We start from the raw sequence: 20,713 nt of genomic DNA, 5'->3' as shown, positions 1-20,713 counted from the left end.
CTTTATCCATGAAGGCGAACACTGGTAGGAGAGACCTTAGCATTAGAGGGGTGACTTAGAGCCAACTTACACTGGCGAAGGAGTTTTTCAGCGCCTGAGGACTTTCACTTCAGCCAGGCGGGTGGCGTCCAAGCTGTTAGATGATAGTTTTTACTATTCACTTCCCAGAGAGTGCAGCAGCCATTAGGGCCTTACTAGCTTGTTCATGGACTGTGTTTGAAAGTGTTCGATTTGTAAATGACGTATTTGGAAGACAAGATGGTTATTTCCAAGTAGGTAGGTTAACGCATTAACTTGATAGATATGTTGGAGCAGAGAAGAAATTCAGTTCCTCTAGAAGGTAAACTGTGTTACAGGCCACTAAGTCGCCTCTTGCAAGTTTCCTCTGTTTACACAGTCAGGAAAGTAACCTTACTGTTGGGTCCGATGTGCGTCAAAATGAACAATACGATTCCTGTTGTCTTGATAGGGTTGGTAAGCGTGATGTAGAGGCGCATTATGTAATAATTATGGCGGTTTCTCTTTATAGTAATAACCAACAAAATGGGAAATATATAAGTTGCATCATACCTCTGTAAAAACAGTACAATAGACACAACAGATAGTGTTTCGCACAGAGAAATACAGTTCAGTATCGAGGTCAGGGGATGAGTTGCCCTGTATTAATAATACAGAGTGACAATATACCATACAGTGGGCCAATATTTTACACATCCGTAATCGTTATAGCGTTTCATTTATGTAACAAAATTGTTGCACCTCTCGGTTCCTTAAGCAGACCATGAAAGAGTTTTCTCTTACGTACGTGTTTGAAACATACCATTAATGTTTCGAAATTTGATAAACTCCACTCCTTGCCAACTGCACCCACCCAACAGGTACATAGCAATTTATATCGAACGGTCGATAGTTGCGGAATCTTAGGTAAAGAGTTTGTTACAGATTACACTTAAGCTTTGTGTATGGTAACCTATCGGAAGGGACGATATCGTTAATTTCTGCCTAGCTCTTGTCGTACATCATGGTAACGTCGCAGTCTATGTCCGGAACTGTTATTTGGTTACACCAAAAATCTGTATAATAACTGATCGCCCAATATTATTTACCTCACAATAAATGAATAAACATACTTGTGTAACCAATGAATGCATAATTCGCCAGTAATGAGAGGGTTCTGTCAGCTTAACATTACAGGCATTCAGTGCAACGAAATTTCCTTCAGCATGATACGTCTGGCAGGCATGCACAGCTTTGTCGTCTGTTCCCAATTTGTTCATTTCAGTTCGCTTATTCCATGTCGTGTCTACTTAATCACCCTGCAACATTCAGCATTTGCTTCCGTAGGTTGCCAATATTCTATCAAGATTTCTTATAACGTGAATGATATCCAAGATAAGATTAGGTTACAATGCTGGAACAATATAACGATAAGCATGCACAAACATATATATGTTTGCAACATTTAACAATTACGCTACACTGTTCTCATTGTATGGTCACACAAAGATAATCTTATTATATTCCATTGCCTTCATCCGTGTTTAATGTAACCATTTATATAACGTTCAAAAGAAACATTAAGACAACTGACATATGTCACTAGTTATCTATATTTCACCACATCAAGCAAGCAGAGACATCAAATTGTGGCAAGACCCTAAAGCATTTATCAAATGCCATCCTCCGTTATGTCATATTGCCCAAGAGAAAACCGAAAAGATACTTTTTTTTATTGTGTGGACCTATCTATCTCTGTGATGTCCATTCTCATTCATTCAGGTTAGGTTTCCCTTATGTTATGAATTGCATTAGCTTTATCATTTGTTTCTTTAATGACCTAATAGTGTTTCTCCCCTAATTTTCCCGACTGATGTAAATTGATGTTTTTGTTGGGTTGATTGAAAGAACATAATTACAAGTTTTCGAAAAACTCGATTGTGCAAGTGTACTTCAGGAAGAGGAAGGTACAGGATGGTGAGGTGAGGATGGCCTAGATATAGGGGGTCATGAAAATACGAGGTTAACAATCATTTACGATTATTAATCCGTTTAATTAATACATATTGGTCTCTGGGAGTTTTTCCTCTGTCAGCAGCGAAAGAAAACTATGCCACCCTTTCTTCTACTCTTAATAAGAGAGAAAATGCTGTTTTAACTACCATGAACTATATGAAAGCTAATGCCTTCAAAAGGCTACCACACTCGTGTAAAGACAGTGTTCTATGTAGTGTCCTCAGGTTGAATGCATATGAAGGTCTGGTAATAATGCTAAAAGCTTCACACTACTTTATCCCATGAGAGTGTTGGGGAAGAAATAGAACCCAATTAGAGTGTTGGGAGAAAAGAACCCTCTAGGGGTATTGGGCCAAAAAAAGGAACCCACAAGAGATGTTGGGAAAATAAAGTAAAGAGAACCCACTAAGAGTACTGGAAGGAGAAACAGAACCTCATTGGGGTGTTGGGATAAGAAACAGAACCCACTGGGAATGTTGAAAGAAAAAACACTGGGAGTATTGGGGAAGAAACAGAACCCACTGTTGGTGTTGGGAGAAGAAACAGAACCCATTGGGAATACTGAAAGAAAAACAGAACCCACTGAGAGTGCTGGGAGAAATAGAAACAGAACCCACCAGGAGTGTTGGTAGAAGCAGAAGCCACTGTTAGTGTTGGGAGAAATAGAATAGAACCCATCGGAAGTGGGAGAAGAAATAAAACCCACAGGGAGTGTTGGGAAAAGAAACAGAACCTACTGTTAGTGTTGGGAGAAACAGAACAGAACCCACCGGAAGTGGGAGAAGAAAGAGAACCCACAGGGAGTGATGGAAAAGAAACAGAACCCACCAGAAGTGTTGGGAGGGGAAACAGAAACCACTGGGAGTGTTGGAAGTAGAAACAGAATCCCAATTTGTGAGAACATTGAACAGAACACGGACACCATTCAAGTTGTGTGGACTCGGAGACGGTTTGGATGGTTTAGAGATGCTACACGGGGGAAAACTTCGCGTAATTATCTTGATTCTCGAGGTAATATAAAGTCTGATAAGGGGTTCACAGTTTCGGTGACGGTTGAAAATAGAAAACTGAATTGTGCATCGAAATATCTAAATATTTCTAAGGAGTTCGAAAAACGAACTCCTGTGCTTTAAGAGCAACAGAAAACGTTGTCTAAATTGTACTGAGTGAGGGACTCAGTAAAGGGTTATTATACATATGTGTGTGTGTGTGTGTGTGTGTGTGTGTGTGTGTGTGTGTGTGTGTGTGTTTTTAGGAATCCTTATATTCATATGTCTCGTGTTTTTTGCCTTCGTATATGTATGTATGTGTTCATATGTGTGTACATTTGTGTTAGAGAGAGAGAGAGAGAGAGAGAGAGAGAGAGAGAGAGAGAGAGAGAGAGAGAGAGAGAGAGAGAGAGAGAGAGAGAGGAGACCTACCTCGCCACAGGTGGAGAGCTTGGTGTAGTGGGAGGGGCAGCCGAGGATCCTCATCCTAAATCCTAGGTCCATGGGGCAGATCTGCTCTTGGCTAGTGGGAGCCCTCCGGCCTCTCTGGCAGGAGAGGGGGAGGAGTCCTGTAGTACTGGTGACTGGGTCCCTTCCGGTTTTCACCGACACCTTGGACGGCGAGGGAGAGGCAGGTAAGGGCACACACATACACAGGCGGATCTCACAATAGAGATAGAAACACTAGAACCACTTATCTATAGACATACAAGGTGGGAAACGGAGAGATGTACACTATCACTTTACTATCTCCATTATTCACTTCCTTCTTGATTACTTCCTGTGTGTAGGTGTATGTGTGTCGCTGGGTCACGGCTGTTGTTTAGCACCGTGTGGGGTGGCAGGGACGCTGCCTGATGGTCTGTTCTCTAGCAGAGCGTACGGACGTGCACTGTCACTGGCTAGCCATACACACTGTAACGGAGCGGAACGTTTCGGCGGCTGGACACGTGCGCCGCCACTCCCCATGTGCTGGAGCACTTGTTTCCTTGGCCAGTCTCTGATCTACACTGACGTACGCACGCACCCGGTGGTGAGTGTCGGGGCTCGACGGGTATTGTGTGGCCGCCTCCAGCACCTCGACCTTGGCTGAGTAGACGTGGGGCAGGGAGGGATGAAGGGCAGTTGGAGGGAGAGGGCCTGCTTGGTCAGGTAGATGGATTGATAGCAGGCGAGGGTGAGGGGGGAAGGGGGGAAGAAGAAAGCCAAAGGTTTTAAGCGTGACAGTTGACGAAAGTTTATGTAGCGGGCATGGAAGGATGTTTGTTACCAGTGGTAGAGGGTACCGGGTCTGGAATGCAGGTCTCGGAAGTAGGTCATTAGAAAGGGGTGGACACAACCAGCCGGTTCAAGCGACCAGGGCAGCAGTGGGCGGGGCGGGGCGGGGCGGGGCTAGGGGACGGACTTTTGCAAGTAGGTGGATAGGTAGGAAAACACCTATAAGGTACATTGGGTGGGGCGTGGACGCCTGTAGGTGGGTTGTGTGGGGCGTGGACACCTGTAGATGGGTGGAGTTTGGCCGCGTGTAGATGGGCGAGATAAAGCGTGGGAGGCGAGGAGAGTCACGCTGCCGGATGACATTCACAATGAATAGCCGAGACTAGTCGCCAGGTGTACTGGTAGCGTGCTGGTAGTGGTGGGGGCAGCACCTGTGGTTTACACTGGCTGCTTACTGCTTGACCCTCGACACTGGATGTTAGTTATGATAATATTTCCTGTCCTCGGTAGTTAGTGGTGGCTGGCGCTCCTTGTTCAACACTGGGCGTTTCTGGTGCCGCTTGCTGCGCCCTGTACACTGGTAGGTATTATAGTACTTCGTGCTGTACACCGTGTGGTTGTGGTGGCACTTACTGTTCTACACTGAGTGGTAGGAACGATAGAAATCGGTGCTCTACACCGTGTGGTTGTGGTGCTGTTCTACACTGTAGTGGTAGTACGATAGCATTTATTATGACATCACTTGGTGGTCTACACCGGGTGGTTGTGGTGGATGTGGTGGCTAGTCCCAGGAGGTGGGTGTGCCATCTCCCCTTCCTGCCTTCGTCTGACCATCCGCTACCACCGCTGGCCCACGTTTAGGGTAGTGGTGGTGTTGGTAGTTGATGGTGTGGTCTTCCCTGAGGGCGAGACCCTCCCTCAGCACCTGCTGCCCTTGATATGGTGGTGAGGTAGGATCTTTCTGCGAGGGCAAAGGTCCTCCCTCCGTCAGCACCTGCGGGAGAAACGAATGAGAGCGCTGGGAACCACAGTACTGAAGCAGCCCGGGCTGGTGGCCTGCCCCGTCCCGCAGAACAGGTGTTAAAACTAAACAGCTGCCACGCACTCTGTCCCACGATATACATATATATATATAGTAGATTACAAAGCAATAGGAAATACTTTCCGAAACAGATGGATTTGTACATAGCATTTATGAACCTTGAGAAAGCATATGATGGGGTCGATAGAAATGTCCTGTGGAAGGTCGTAAGAATATACAGAGTAGAAAGAAACCTGCTAGAAGCAGTGAGAAGTTTTTATTGAAGGTGTAAGTATATGAACAAGAAGAGAGGAGAGTGAATGTTTCCAAGGTTGGCTTGCGGTAGGGGTGTTTAATGTCACCATGGTTGTTAGGTTTGTTGATGGATAGAATTGAATTGTGAGGGAGGTAAATGTGAGAGTCTTGGAGAGAGGGGCAAGTATGCAGTCTTTTAGGGATGAGAGGACCTGAGAAGTGAGTCATTTGTTGTTTACTGTTGATACAGCACAGGTGTTGTCAGATTTGAGTGAGAAATTGTACTTCATTTGTTGTGTGTCGTCCCCCATATTCTACATTGTTCCAGATTACTCTGTCCTGAGCATACTTTTCACCCTTCTACACACATACACACATACATATATATATATATATATATATATATATATATATATATATATATATATATATATATATATATATATATATATATATTTCTTTTCTTTCATACTATTCGCCATTTCCCGCCTCTGCAAGCTAGCGTTAGGAACAGAGGACTGGGCCTCTGAGGAAACGTCCTCACCTGGCCCCCTTCTCTGTTCCTTCCTTTGGGAAAAAAAAGAAAGAAAAAATGAGAGGGGAGGGTTTCCGGCTCCCCGCTCCCTTCCCTTTTGGTCGCCTTCTATATCCCTGGGGATAGGGGAGAAAGAATACTTCCCACGCATTCCCTGCGTGTCGTAGAAGGCGACTAAAAGGGAAGGGAGCGGGGGGCTAGAAATCCTCCCCTCTCGTTTTTTTTTAATTTTCCAAAAGAAGGAACAGAGAAGGGGGCCAGGTGAGGATATTCCCTCAAAGGCCCAGTCCTCTGCTCTTAACGCTACCTCGCTATCGCGGGAAATGACGAATAGTATAAAATATATATATATATATATATATATATATATATATATATATATATATATATATTTTTTTTTTTTTTTTTTTTTTTATACTTTGTCGCTGTCTCCCGCGTTTGCGAGGTAGCGCAAGGAAACAGACGAAAGAAATGGCCCAACCCCCCCCCCATACACATGTACATACACACGTCCACACACGCAAATATACATACCTACACAGCTTTCCATGGTTTACCCCGGACGCTTCACATGCCTTGGTTCAATCCACTGACAGCACGTCAACCCCTGTATACCACATCACTCCAATTCGCTCTATTTCTTGCCCTCCTTTCACCCTCCTGCATGTTCAGGCCCCGATCACACAAAATCCTTTTCACTCCATCTTTCCACCTCCAATTTGGTCTCCCTCTTCTCTCGTTCCCTCCACCTCCGACACATATATCCTCTTGGTCAATCTTTCCTCACTCATTCTCTCCATGTGCCCAAACCATTTCAAAACACCCTCTTCTGCTCTCTCAACCACGCTCTTTTTATTTCCACACATCTCTCTTACCCTTACGTTACTTACTCGATCAAACCACCTCACACCACACATTGTCCTCAAGCATCTCATTTCTAGCACATCCATCCTCCTGCGCACAACTCTATCCATAGCCCACGCCTCGCAACCATACAACATTGTTGGAACCACTATTCCTTCAAACATACCCATTTTTGCTTTCCGGGATAATGTTCTCGACTTCCACACATTTTTCAAGGCTCCCAAAATTTTCGCCCCCTCCCCCACCCTATGATCCACTTCCGCTTCCATGGTTCCATCCGCTGACAGATCCACTCCCAGATATCTAAAACACTTCACTTCCTCCAGTTTTTCTCCATTCAAACTCACCTCCCAATTGACTTGACCCTCAACCCTACTGTACCTAATAACCTTGCTCTTATTCACATTTACTCTTAACTTTCTTCTTCCACACACTTTACCAAACTCCGTCACCAGCTTCTGCAGTTTCTCACATGAATCCGCCACCAGCGCTGTATCATCAGCGAACAACAACTGACTCACTTCCCAAGCTCTCTCATCCCCAACAGACTTCATACTTGCCCCTCTTTCCAAAACTCTTGCATTTACCTCCCTAACAACCCCATCCATAAACAAATTAAACAACCATGGAGACATCACACACCCCTGCCGCAAACCTACATTCACTGAGAACCAATCACAAACACACTGTATTTTCCTATTTTGCGTGTCAGTTGTCTCAGTACAACCTATAATCATCACTTTACGTATCTACGAACAAAACTGCCAGCTGCTGTATCTGTTGACCATTAGAGTTACTACATGTTATTCGGCCGTAGGGAACCCCTGAAGGGGAGGGTGAGAAAGTACAGGGTCGCTATCTTTATTGATAGGACAAAAAGGGACTTCGATAAGGCGGGCCAGCGATGTGGGGTAGTGGTCGCCACAGAGGCAGGCAGGTAAGCAGCGAGGCTGCGTGATTTCCGCGTGTCTCACTTGGAAGAATGTAAACAGTTCGCCATTTTCGAGGCGCGTGTGGAATTGGAGGTATTTTGTAACCTTTTGATGTGTGTTTGTGGTTTATTGTTTGTAAGAGAGTTATACACGTGTCGCCCCGTCTCGTGCCCTTGTACAAACACACACACACACACACACACACACACACACACATATATATATATATATATATATATATATATATATATATATATATATATATATATATATATATATGTATATTAATTTATCTTTTATCTATTATACATAATCGCTGTTTCTTGCGTCAGCGAGGTAGCGCCAGGAAACAGACGAAGAATGGCCCATCCACTCATACACACACACACACACACACACACACACACACACACACATACGCACGCCATCCTAAGCTCGATGAGAGAGAGAGAGAGAGAGAGAGAGAGAGAGAGAGAGAGAGAGAGAGAGAGAGAGAGAGAGAGAGAGAGAGAGAGAGAGAGAGAGAGAGAGAGAGAGAGTTTACAGGTATGTGGGAGCGACGTAATATAGTTGCAAGTTCGACTCCTTGAGTCATTTACATCAGGTACACTTTCTAATAATGTGTGTTAAGACTCTCTCTCTCTCTCTCTCTCTCTCTCTCTCTCTCTCTCTCTCTCTCTCTCTCTCTCTCTCTCTCTCTCTCTCTCTCTCTCCTCGCACACACACACACACACACAAACAAACATCATAACCGGATGTCTTGTATGCTATTCCTGTGAAAATATCTCTGGAGTAACTTCCCTCTCTACAGTGTTTCCTCCTCCTCCTCATCCCCCTCCTCCTACTCCGCCTTCTCTCCCCATCCCTTCCTCTCCTTCCTCCTCCCTCTCCAGGTAACTGTAGACGTGGCGAAACCCGGTGAGGTGGTGCGCCCTTCCCTTTGTTTAATATCTGTAGCATGAACCCCGAGAGCACGGCGGTACTACCCATGATCACGACGTTACGACCTTGATCACAACAGCATGACCCATGATCACGACGTTACGACCTTGATCACAACAGCATGACCCATGATCACGAAGTTACGACCTTGATCACAACAGCATGACCCATGATCACGACGTTACGACCTTTGATCACAACAGCATGACCCATGATCACGACGTTACGACCCTTGATCACAACGGCATGACCCATGATCACGACGTTACGACCTTGATCACAACAGCATGACCCATGATCACGACGTTACGACCTTGATCACAACAGCATGACCCATGATCACGACGTTACGACCTTGATCACAACAGCATGACCCATGATCACGACGTTACGACCCTTGATCACCAAGGTTAATACCCTTTAGCACAACGGTACGACCTTGGATCACAACGCTGCGACCCTTTAGCGCGAGGGTACGACCCTTTGAGCATGACTGTATGACAAGTGGGGGCGACAGTACGACCCTGGAGTACAGTGGCTTAGCCTCTGACCTACATACCGCATGGTGTGTGGGATGTTCTTCTTACCTGTCAGTATGGTGCGTAGGATGCCCTCCCATCCTCGCATGGTGCGTAGAGATCCCCCACTCACTCCTCGCATGGTGTGTATGATGCCCTCCTATCTTCGCATGGTGTGGAGGATCTCCTCACTCCCTACCCACATGGTACGTGAGATCCTCCACTCCTCGCATGGTGTGTAGGATTCCTCCATTCCTCGCATGGTGTATAGGATTCCCCACTCCTCGCATGGTGTGTAGGATTCCTCCATCCTTCGTATGGCGTGTAGGATTCCTCCACTCTTCGCATGGTGTGTAGGATTCATCCATTCTTCGCATGGTGTGTAGGACTCCTCCATTCCTCGCATGATGCGTAGGATTCCTGCATTCCTAGCATGATGCGTAGGATTCTCCACTCCTCGCATGGTGTATAGGATTCCTCCGTTCCTCGCATGGTGTGTAGGATTCCTCCATTCCTCGCATAGTGTGTAGGATCCCTCTATTCCTCGCATGGTATCTAGGACGTCCCACTCCTCGCATGATGTGTAGGATTCCCCCCTCCTCACCTAGTATGGCAACATATTACTCTCCCACAGTGTGGGTTGTGGAGGAAGGGCACACTTGGGTAGACGGGCCAGCCAGCTGGGAGGAGGTCACGTTTGGAAACCCGGTTTGAGTAGGATCCTGGCTTGACCCAGTTACCAGTGTCTGAAACCGGTTACTGGATGAGGAGGTAGCGAAACGAACCGGGACATTATTTAAGGTCAGGTCATTTAGTCACTGGCTTGTAGCTTGTATTTGCCTTGTTAGGTTACAGCAACTTAACGTTGGGCCAGACTGTGGCTTAAGCGGGGCTCCGGTCAAATAGGCGTCTGGCTTTGGTCGTGAATAGACTGTGTTTGGCAACTGGTTTAGCTTGGGAAAGACACTCGCTGAAGCTGGGATCCTCCATGTTTAAAAGTGCAGGGATAGGGTGATAGTAGTCTCGCTTTCGTCAAGTGTTGTTGTTGAGTCTGTATACGTACGAAGGGGCTTTTTGTAACCACCTTCTTGCACGCTACGGTGAGGAAGTTCCACGCTCATAGGGGCTCCATATCTTGAAGATTCTCTACTATGATAATTCAGTTGGTTAAACTTTTGTTTGTCGTCCCGTATCTACTGTTTCGTCAGCTGCCAAACGCCTGCTCACGAAGGATATGAGACGTACACGACCCGCATTTGCAAAGAAATACAAGGACTCGAGTGAGCAACAGTGGAGAGAGGCAAGGGAGGGTGAGGAGGCCGGAGGGTGCCAGCCGCTACGACTTTCGTTTCACAGTGAAGACGGTGAAACACTCTGATACCGTGATGATCTAGGGTTGCTTTTGTGGTGCAATGGGTTGGAGACGCTTGTACGTCTTACTTAAAATACATACAATGAATGGATAACAATATATTATGGTGCTAGAAGACCAACTGCTTCCTTTTTATGAGTTTCACTGGTGTAATGACTTCATGCAGGATAGTGCCCATTACCATCATGCTAGAAAGGCGATGAACTGGTTTTCAGAGAATAATATATTCAATTGTTGAAGTGGCCTGGGAACCCCCCCCCCCCCAACACAGACGTTATCTTAGGCGAGAATCGACGGAACTCGATGAAAGTCAAGCTTGCCAACTGTATCACCTCATTAGTGTCTCGCCTCATTCAGATCAAGATCTTTTGGACCTAAAACATGGACCTAGAATATTTCAGGAACCTTGCCAGTTCCATGCCCAGACTACCTGTAGATGGTAATCAAGGCCAAAGGAGAGATGATTAAGTAGTATAATTAAAGTGTGACATTCTATTTTTGCTGTACTGTGAAGGTGGGGGGGGGGGGCAAGTTTTATTCTGAGGTAGATGCTTTTTTTTTTTTTTTTGCGGACACGGTACCTTCCTTCAGCGACATACTGAACAATACATCAAGCCGGCTGTCGAGTGTATCTGCATAGTTCATCACCTAAAGTACACTGTCATTAGGACCATGTAATCTACGCAGTCGTCTGCGTGTCTTTCATAATAACTGCAATGCTTCTCCATTGTTGCATCATCCTTGTGTTGGAGCCAGCGGGTGTCTTCCTCCGTGAAAACATTATGGAACTTGTCATTTAGTGTCTCGCATATTTACACATAAGCCTCGACAGCTATTATTCTCTGTGGATCCCATAGCTTCATTAGCTACTCTCTAAGTAACACTTTACTCCTCATGAATTTTTTTTTTTTTTGGAAAACTTTTGGATTGTCTCGTGTGTTGTCCACGGTGTTCTTAGTTTAAAGTTTGTTCCTCCTTTCTTGCTCTCTCATACCTTGCATATGCTGGCTGGCTGGGGTTCACTCTCTTCTCCACAGCACATCGCTAAGCTCCCTTAAGCTCTTTGGTATCTTCTACCGGACCATTCCATCCTTTTCTTTTCCAACCTTGCCTCTATATTTGGTGATAGAGGTACATAAGTTCCTACTGCCTTCTGGCTTAACCACACTGAAACGTGAGTTACTGATGTCTTCCACTATCGCAAACAGCCTCGAGGGGACCACGGTGGTCTGTTGCTGTTTAAATTCCTATGAATTCCTTTGTATTTTTGTATTCCTTGTAAATTTCACGGAAACTTCGTACACAATGACTTGGTTCCTGGCTGCTCAACTCCATTTCTCGATCTGTGTCACGATAAAACTGTATTATGTATTGTTATGCATAACTTAGTTATATCTCCTCTATGACTCAGGCTTGGTCGCTGCTCATTCAACGTCCTCGTTTACCAGATAATATAGCTGTAGCTGATCGCGATCTCTTTTTCCAACTGGTGTGTGTGTGTGTGTGTGTGTGTGTGTGTGTGTGTGTGTGTGTATGTGAGGCCAGGGCGCTGTTCCCGGTGCCACACCTGTGCTGACACATACGTGATTGTTGAGATGATTTCCCCCCCCTTTTTTTTTTTTACTAAAGCCCTAATATATATATATATATATATATATATATATATATATATATATATATATATATATATATATATATATATATATATATATATATATATATATAATTCTTTCGCCTGATCCAGGTAGCCATTCATTCGACCAACCCCTAGGGATAGACTGAACATCTGGGTCGAGTGTGGACCGACTACCGCAACCAGGATTCAGACTTATGTGCTCGACCCTGTGCGGCCCGTGAATGCGTCGTGGTCAGGAACGCTAACTGATACACCACGGTCTGTTCAGGTTGTTAGATTATTTCAAGAAAATGGCCATAAATGCACCCTCACCCCCAAACATATACTCCTTCATACCTGCGTAGAACACATACACACACACACACGCACAACACACACACACACACACACACACACACACACACACACACACACACACACACACACACACACACACACACACACACACACCAGATGCTATAAAATGAAATTAGAGTGAAAGAATGCATGTTATAGCCAAGATTAAAAGAAGTACTTTTGTGGTATAAGAGTAGTGGATGAATGGAATGAACTGAGTTATGAGCTACTGAATGCAGACATTATACAACAGTTTAAAAAGTTGAATGATAGTTGAGATAGTTCATGAGATAGGGCCCCACGAGTGTAGAACTCCCACCATGTACAGTACAGATAGGTAATTACAATTACGTAATTACACGTGCGAAAGCCCAAATCGTCCCTGTAATTTGATTTGCTCATGTGGCGAAAACATGGACCACGAAGTCGTTTCTCTTAAAGTTATTATGTTTGTGAAGTATTAAACGAGCTGTATGTCCAGCAGTTTGATCAGAACTGATCAATCTTACCAGAAAGGCAAGGCTCTGATGCGTTGTCCACTGTTGTAAATAATACGACTTTACATATCAAGATCTACTTTCCTTCGTAACGTACTGGACATTGCTGATCCACCAGTGTTACCGTGGGGTAGGCCATATCTTATTCTCCAAGACCTCCTGAGTCAGTAGGTCTTGGCAAACAGATGCGAGCTTGGGAAGGTGTGCTCTCATGAATTTTCCCCGTGTGTGTTACGAAGATACGAGACACAAGATGTGGTTCACGATAGTCTCATTCTGCGAGGGAAACTCCCCTTGCCAAACCCCCCCCCCACTCTGTGCCCTAGGGATGGTTGTCCTGTAGATTTGTGCTTGTTTCTTGCCTACCGAAAAAAAAGTCCCTTTAGTGTATGGGTATGGATGAAATGGTGTGTGTGTCTGTGTGTGTGTGTGTGTGTGTGTGTGTGTGTGTGTGTGTGTGTGTAATGTAATTACTTGTTTGTAGTTACCCATTAATTGCATCATGGGGCTCTATTTCGTAATTTCTGTTATCGTTCAACTTCTGTAATATTTTGATACTATTAACATTCAGGATCTGAGCACTTCGATTCATCCACTACTCTGACACAACAAAATAATTTCTTCACCACTTTTCTATCACTCTTTTGTCTTCGTGTTTTCTGGTCTTTGTATCTTATCTGCCGAAGACTTGTTGGCTGTCGACGTTATCAGACTGGTTCGAGAAACTTGAAGGTTACGCTCAAGTCACCCCTTACTCCTCTAAATGAACAGGTCAGGCTATGGCCCCTCTAACCTTTCACTCTAACTTATGTGTTCATTTTAATTATCATCTTTGTTCTCCCCACATTCTAGTTACTTGCGCTTCTCTTACTGAAGTTGACCAAATAGGAGAAACACGTTCTAATTTTGGTCTGGTGCGACTGAAGAGTTTTGGAATACGTGTCTTTACTCTCCAGGCATAATGGACGACCACATGCCTGGACACATTCTGACTCGTATCATCACTTTGTTCCTTCCTGCTCCGTCACCAATTCAGACGCAATGTAACCGCTACATGCCATGGTCAACATTTCATTATTCACTCTTCATTGTGGGTATAAGATGCATTAATTCATGTAATACACACACACACATACACACACACACACACACACACACACATATATATATATATATATATATATATATATATATATATATATATATATATATATATATATATATATATATATATATATATATATATTGTTAAGTATTAGCACATTTCAAGCCACACGGAAAAGCACTTTGTTCATAGTTTATCATTTAGTTAATTACGTCCTCTCATGCTGGGCGGGGTAATACTAAAGGAGGAAACCGGAGGAGGATATCTATCAGCTGAACCAATCAAAATAATGGTGTCATCAGCAACGAATCATGATCAAGATAAAATAAACAGAAAGGCAACACATCTTTCATTAAAGGGAGCGACAGAAACCAGAAATGACGAGTTGCACCACACAATTCAAACAGAAGTGGAAACAACATATCTTTACACGAGGAGACTTGAACATGTCCATGAGGGAGGGCCATGGTCCCTTCTTTCTCACCCCATCCCCTCAACCCCACCCAAAAAACAAAAAAAAAAAAACGCCCCTGCTAACCGTGGAAACGCCTGGAAGAACATTATTAATTTCGAATTCCGTCAAACTCATGGATAACGATAACAGTATTTTTTTTTCTGATTGTCGGTGAAAGCTATTTCAATATTTATCAAGAGACAGCTAGTCTCCTCTGCAGTTCGCTTAAGGTGGAGCCTGGCGACAGGTTAGGTACAGTGTTGGCGCCTCAGGTTCCTGTCACACAGATTCACGTACCTTATATCCCGCTAGATCATGCTCGCATCGAGTCCTCTGTTTCCCACTATGTCTCAGCTTATTTACATTTAATGGGATTGAGTTCCATTATCCATGCATCAGACCAACCTTGGACTTCAGCCAGATCCCCTTGCAAGTTGCCTGTCTTATTAACCTTGTATATACGTACCATGTCTTTACTCCTATGTACACACACACACACACACCCTAGAACTGTGTCAGGTAACTACACCTACACCAGGTATGTGTGTGTGTGTGTGTGTGTGTGTGTGTAATTACCTACTTGCAATCACTTAACTGTACTGTATGGACAGGTGGGTTTTACATTAGTGGAAGCCTCATCTCTTGAACATTCTCTTCTATCCCAGTATTTCTTAACTTCATGTATGGTGTCCGCAAACATAACGGCAGAGTGTGGTCGTGTTGTCATGATCCCGCAGGCTGTTTGGCTAAGGACACTGACCCTTACGGTGTGCGGTGCACGCTGATTCATTGGCTGCACGGTCGCCAAAGCCTTGGGGCATGCCTGGTAAAAGCTTTGCCAAGCCCATGATGTCCAACGGAATAAATCTTGATTCCATCCACCAACATGTAAGATTGAGGAGGCAACACCCACGCTGGGAGCTCTATATTTCGACCTGTATCTTAAGACCCGCGTCAGGCTAGGCTATTGGCAGAATGGTCCTAGGATATGGCTCGAAAAATAGAGATCCCAGAATCATTATTCTGTTTCTCTAGTTCGGGTTTTACACTCATCGATCAACGTAACAATACATTTTTGTAATATTTATGACCGGTAAAGCAGCTGATATGATATATCTAACTTTTCAGAGGGCATTGGACAAAGTTCCGCAACAAAGATTACCGGAGAAAGTCGTCACGCGTTACAGACGAATGTATACTAGGAAATAAGTTGAGTAACACCTAAACGATAGTAATAACATGGTGGGGCCTCAGAATAATAGTTAAGAGGAACAAGTGTGCACCGCAGGGATCTGGCCTGGGGCCAGCTGTGCTTTTGATTTATAATGACGTTCATAATTCGCGGTGATACGAAGCTGGGAACAATGCTGCAAGAGAAATTGTGCGTCAACAGTTGTAACCTTATATAAACTGATACACTGGGTTCGTATTCAGGAAATGAATATGAACGCTATGAATTTCGCTGATATACAACACATAAAAGAGGGAAAAGAATTTGATATGATAATCCCTGGTGACTAACTAATAGCCAAGTAGGCAGTACACAAAAACACTATATAATGCGAACAAAATTGTAGGCTTCGTAGGTAGGGTATTCGAATTCGTCACTAAAATAAATAATCTTGACTTATTACAGCTCATTAGAACGCCCTCATCTTGCAAAAAAAAGAAAAAAAATAGTTATGTTCACCCTGTATGAGGAATGGTATAGACACATTTATGAGGAAGAGCAGGAAACAAAACTTATTACAGCCGGCTAGAAGGTGCGAACTTAGCCAAAAAAAAAAAAAAAGAGAGAGAGAGAAATCAGAGGTGATTTGATACAAGTGCTCAGAATGACCAAAGGCTATGAATACGGATTTCGCTCGTACTGATGGATTCAAACTCGATGAGCAAACATTTTTCTTTTGAATGAGGTAAATCACTCTCCAGATTCTCAACATATTGATGGATTTGCCAATAAGAGTAGTTGAATAGTTGAAAGTAACACCGAAGATATGTTTAAGAATCTTAAAGATTTTTATCTTTTTCAACATTTATTTCACCTCAAGTCCACGATTGGTTACATTTACGCCTCTTCTAATGATGGAGGGTCCAGGCGTGGACAACAGTCCACATCAAGGCCGGGCCTTAATTGAAATATGGAGAGAATAATGAAAGGGGAAAAAAAAAGACAAGGGAAAGTATTTACGAATTTTGGAGGCAGTGAAGTATTTTCTCTAAAAAGTGTCAAGTAATAATTATTCGGAAGGATAGGAGGTTAGACCGTTAGAGAGTTCCAAAGCTTCGAGGTGTAGGGAAAGAAACAGTTATCCAAACGTCCCGCCCGTGAGTTGCCAACGCAGTAATCATGTGACCCAGCAGCTTGCCGAGTATTGAGTGGTCTAACTGGTAGTGGGGGGGCACACAAGCAGCCAGCTCTCGGGAACAAAAACCAAAGTAATACCTATTGAAGAGGGAAAGTGATCCAACATTGCAGTGTAGGACAAGTACGCCAAGTTTTGCAGTTCGTCTGGGAGAGTTGATAAGTCGGACCGCTTTTGATCTAAGTCTGTCGAGTATTGAAGTACTAGAGCCACCCCAGATGTGAGGGCAGTACTCCATACAAGGAGTTAAGAAATGGAATTACAGAACCGTCGAAGGAGAGACGAGAGTTATGAGGAGTTTTCGATAGAGAGGTGAATATAAACTGGATCTTGGAGGCATTAAGCGATGTCAAGTCGAGATGTAGATCGAGTGGGAGAAGAGAGAGAAGAATTGAAGGGTGTGGATGAATGCAGCGATAAGTCGTCAGCGTATGAGTGCACAGAATTATTTGAGGAGAGGAAAGCGTTGAAAAGCAGAAAAAGTGTAGGGAACAGGACAGAACCTAGAGGGACACCTCTGTTGGAGACAACGGGGGTGGCTGATCCATCAACAAGCACAGGAACAGATCGGCCGGCGAGGAAACTAGATATGAAAGTGCAAAATGGGGGAGGGAAGCCAAAAGAGGGGAGCTTGGAGATGAGACCCCGATGCCAGACCTTGTAAAAAGCCTTAGATATGTCAAGGTGAAAAACAGATCCAGAATATTAGTAGAGTGGTCACAACGGTCCGGAATGTGGGTAGGGTACGTGATACTTTGCTCTAGATCGTTGATCAGAATAGAGAACGTGAGGGCTTGAATCCCTCCACCATCCGTATGAGAGGGATTCAACGTTGAAATCCCCGAGGTAGAGGATTTCGGGTTGAGGGTGAGAGGATGCCACGGTCTCTTGGTAGTAGTTTAGGCAGTGGAAGAAACAAATAAAATTTGTAGGAAAGCAGAAGGCAAAAGAAAGGAAGAGCGTGGAATTAGGGAGACAGACCTTGAGCCGGATAACATCAAAGTTTGGGAACAGTGTCCTTGAGGCGTGCAACGGGTACACGTGTTGACACCACATCTGACCGGGAAAATGTAGGACGTAAACAGGTATTTCTTCTATTGTTTTTGATCTCTTCTACTGCCATAAACATCCTCGAAAGGATCCAATGGTCTCTTGCTGTTTGCATGAGGCATCACATGATGGCTCTTCTCCCAAACCTTTGCGTCGATACACCCTCGCTACTTATACATTCAGGTGTCGTAGATTCGGCAGACTTGCTCGAAACATTTACTGAATCATCTTACTCCGTTGGTTCAAAAAATTCAAGGCAACAGGGACCTAATTTTCTTTGAGATACATAGATGTTAAAGAAGAATCGTGAAGTTTATGTCAGTATGTTTACATAAGGAAGCAGAACTTGGAGTTAATGAAAGGATTAGAGCAAGTTTTAACCATAGTTTATGAGTATCTCCCAAGCAACCACGGTTTGACCGTACCAATGCTGACTATTGATTCAGAATGCGCATAAAGGCGAGAGTAGCATCCACGCCACAGCCTGAGAAATAAGAGTAAACATTTTTTTAATGGTCAGGGATCGTAATCTTCCGTAATGGCTGAGGAAATTGATTGGTAATGTGTAGGTAAATGTTGGTTCAGGTGTGGATTAGCTCCCGTCTTCACCAGCCGTACTAGATATCACACACACACACACACACACACACACACACGAGCCTCCCTTTGGACGTACCAGTCTCACGGACGTGGAATCGAGTCCCGGACACGTCCGGCGGCTTACAGCCAAAGCAGCAGCAGCTCAACCTCCCTTGTGAGGCTGGTCGATCCCTGGGTACCTGGGTAGTCGATAAATGGATACGTAAACTGAGGTGTGTATATATGTATGTTGATACATACAGTAAAAACATGGTACATATATGAGAGACGAGGCAACACTGGTGCAAAACTCTCACCCCGTAACACATAGGTAGTGATCACAGTATATTCCTAAGTGGATCAGTATGTTTATTTGTTCTTTGGTGGATCAATGTTCCGCAACACTCCAGGTGGATCAGTGTCCCGCAGCTCCAGGTGGATCAATGTCCCACAGCATCCCAGGTGGGTCAGTGTCCCGCAACACCCCCAGGTGGATCAGTCCCACAACACCCCAGGTGGATCAGTGTCGCGCAACACCCCAGGTGGATCAGTGTTATATGGTAGAATATTCATTGTCGGATCAAAATATATCTAACAACATTGACAGATAGATTATCTTGTATGTGACTAGAATCTCAAGTGGATCATAACATAGCCTTATCTCAGGTGGATCACAACATAGCCTTATCTCAGGTGGATCATAACATAGCCTTATCTCAGGTGGATCACAACATAGCCTTATCACATGTGGATCATAACACAGCCTTATCTCAGGTGGATCACAACATAGCCTTATCACATGTGGATCATAACATAGCCTTATCTCAGGTGGATCACAACATAGCCTTATCACATGTGGATCATAACACAGCCTTATCTCAGGTGGATCACAACATAGCCTTATCACATGTGGATCATAACACAGCCTTATCTCAGGTGGATCACAACATAGCCTTATCTCAGGTGGATCATAACACAGCCTTATCTCAGGTGGATCACAACATAGCCTTATCACATGTGGATCATAACACAGCCTTATCTCAGGTGGATCACAACATAGCCTTATCACATGTGGATCATAACACAGCCTTATCTCAGGTGGATCACAACATAGCCTTATCTCAGGTGGATCATAACACAGCCTTATCTCAGGTGGATCACAACGTAGCCTTATCACATGTGGATCATAACACAGCCTTATCTCAGGTGGATCACAACGTAGCCTTATCTCAGGTGGATCATAACACAGCCTTATCTCAGGTGGATCATAAGACAGCCTTATCTCAGGTGGATCACAACATAGCCTTGCATCATTACCAGTGGATCAGTAGCTGTACAGCTTTCCCCTCGTAGGTTCCTTCCGTTCACAGAACATGCCCTCTCATGGGAAGATCACGATGTGCGGATGATCAGCATTCCCCATAATCCCTACACAATACACCAGGTACACCATGTTGCAAGGGTTAATGTCATAGCTACACCCAGCTTGATCATGCACGGAATTCACCGTCCCACCTGTAGCAGCAGAAACAGCTGGTCCACAGTTTCGTCGAGGAAGTCATTATCTTTATCTTATCCCCCAGCTGGTTCACAGAGAGTGCGCAGTAGCGTTCATATCTCTCGGTGGTAGACGCAACATTTGGCGCCCTCCCCGGACGCGTCTGTCACGTCACCAGGTATTCTAGTTACAGTGTTGTGTGTCCGCCGAGACGTTACACACTTCTTGATACGCCACTGCCCTGGAGTGCCGGCTGTGTACTTACGTCTACTTCATCAAGGCCAGAGTTTGTGGCTCGTTTTCTGGTCCATCCATGAGTGGATGCCTCGCAGTTGCTTTCCATGTTTCCTGCCAGCGTCAGCCCATTCCTGTGTGCTTACATTATCTTCCAAGGCGGGCGAAGTTACTGAGTTAGAAGAGGTTTAACCTCGCACAACCCTCACTAGCGCTAAAAGCACTGAAACCAAGCCGTCTGTACTGCACAAGTGAAAGAGACGTTTATCATAATTTACACTTGGGAAATCCGGAAGACA

The 20,713-nt window shown here is 44.5% G+C and overlaps 2 protein-coding genes across 6 annotated transcripts in view; one reads left to right on the top strand and one right to left on the bottom strand.

Moving 5' to 3' along the window:
- The window catches only part of LOC139750274 (proton-coupled zinc antiporter SLC30A2-like), a 177,516-nt gene extending 173,359 nt beyond the window's left edge, over positions 1–4,157 (bottom strand). The window contains exon 1 of the mRNA XM_071664859.1: positions 3,435–4,157. Coding sequence (XP_071520960.1) covers positions 3,435–3,653 — 219 coding nt within the window. The 5' untranslated portion in view covers positions 3,654–4,157. The remainder of the gene's footprint in view (positions 1–3,434) is intronic.
- LOC139750273 (zinc transporter foi-like) overlaps positions 1–20,713 on the top strand; it is a 258,282-nt gene that overhangs the window by 121,617 nt on the left and 115,952 nt on the right. The gene's annotated exons all lie outside the window — the stretch shown is intronic.

The sequence above is a fragment of the Panulirus ornatus genome, chromosome 9, assembly GCF_036320965.1.
Source record: "Panulirus ornatus isolate Po-2019 chromosome 9, ASM3632096v1, whole genome shotgun sequence".
NCBI classification, from domain to species: Eukaryota; Metazoa; Arthropoda; class Malacostraca; order Decapoda; family Palinuridae; genus Panulirus; species Panulirus ornatus.
The sequence above is the reverse complement of the archived record's forward strand: the minus strand, read 5'-3'. Positions and strand labels throughout refer to the sequence as shown.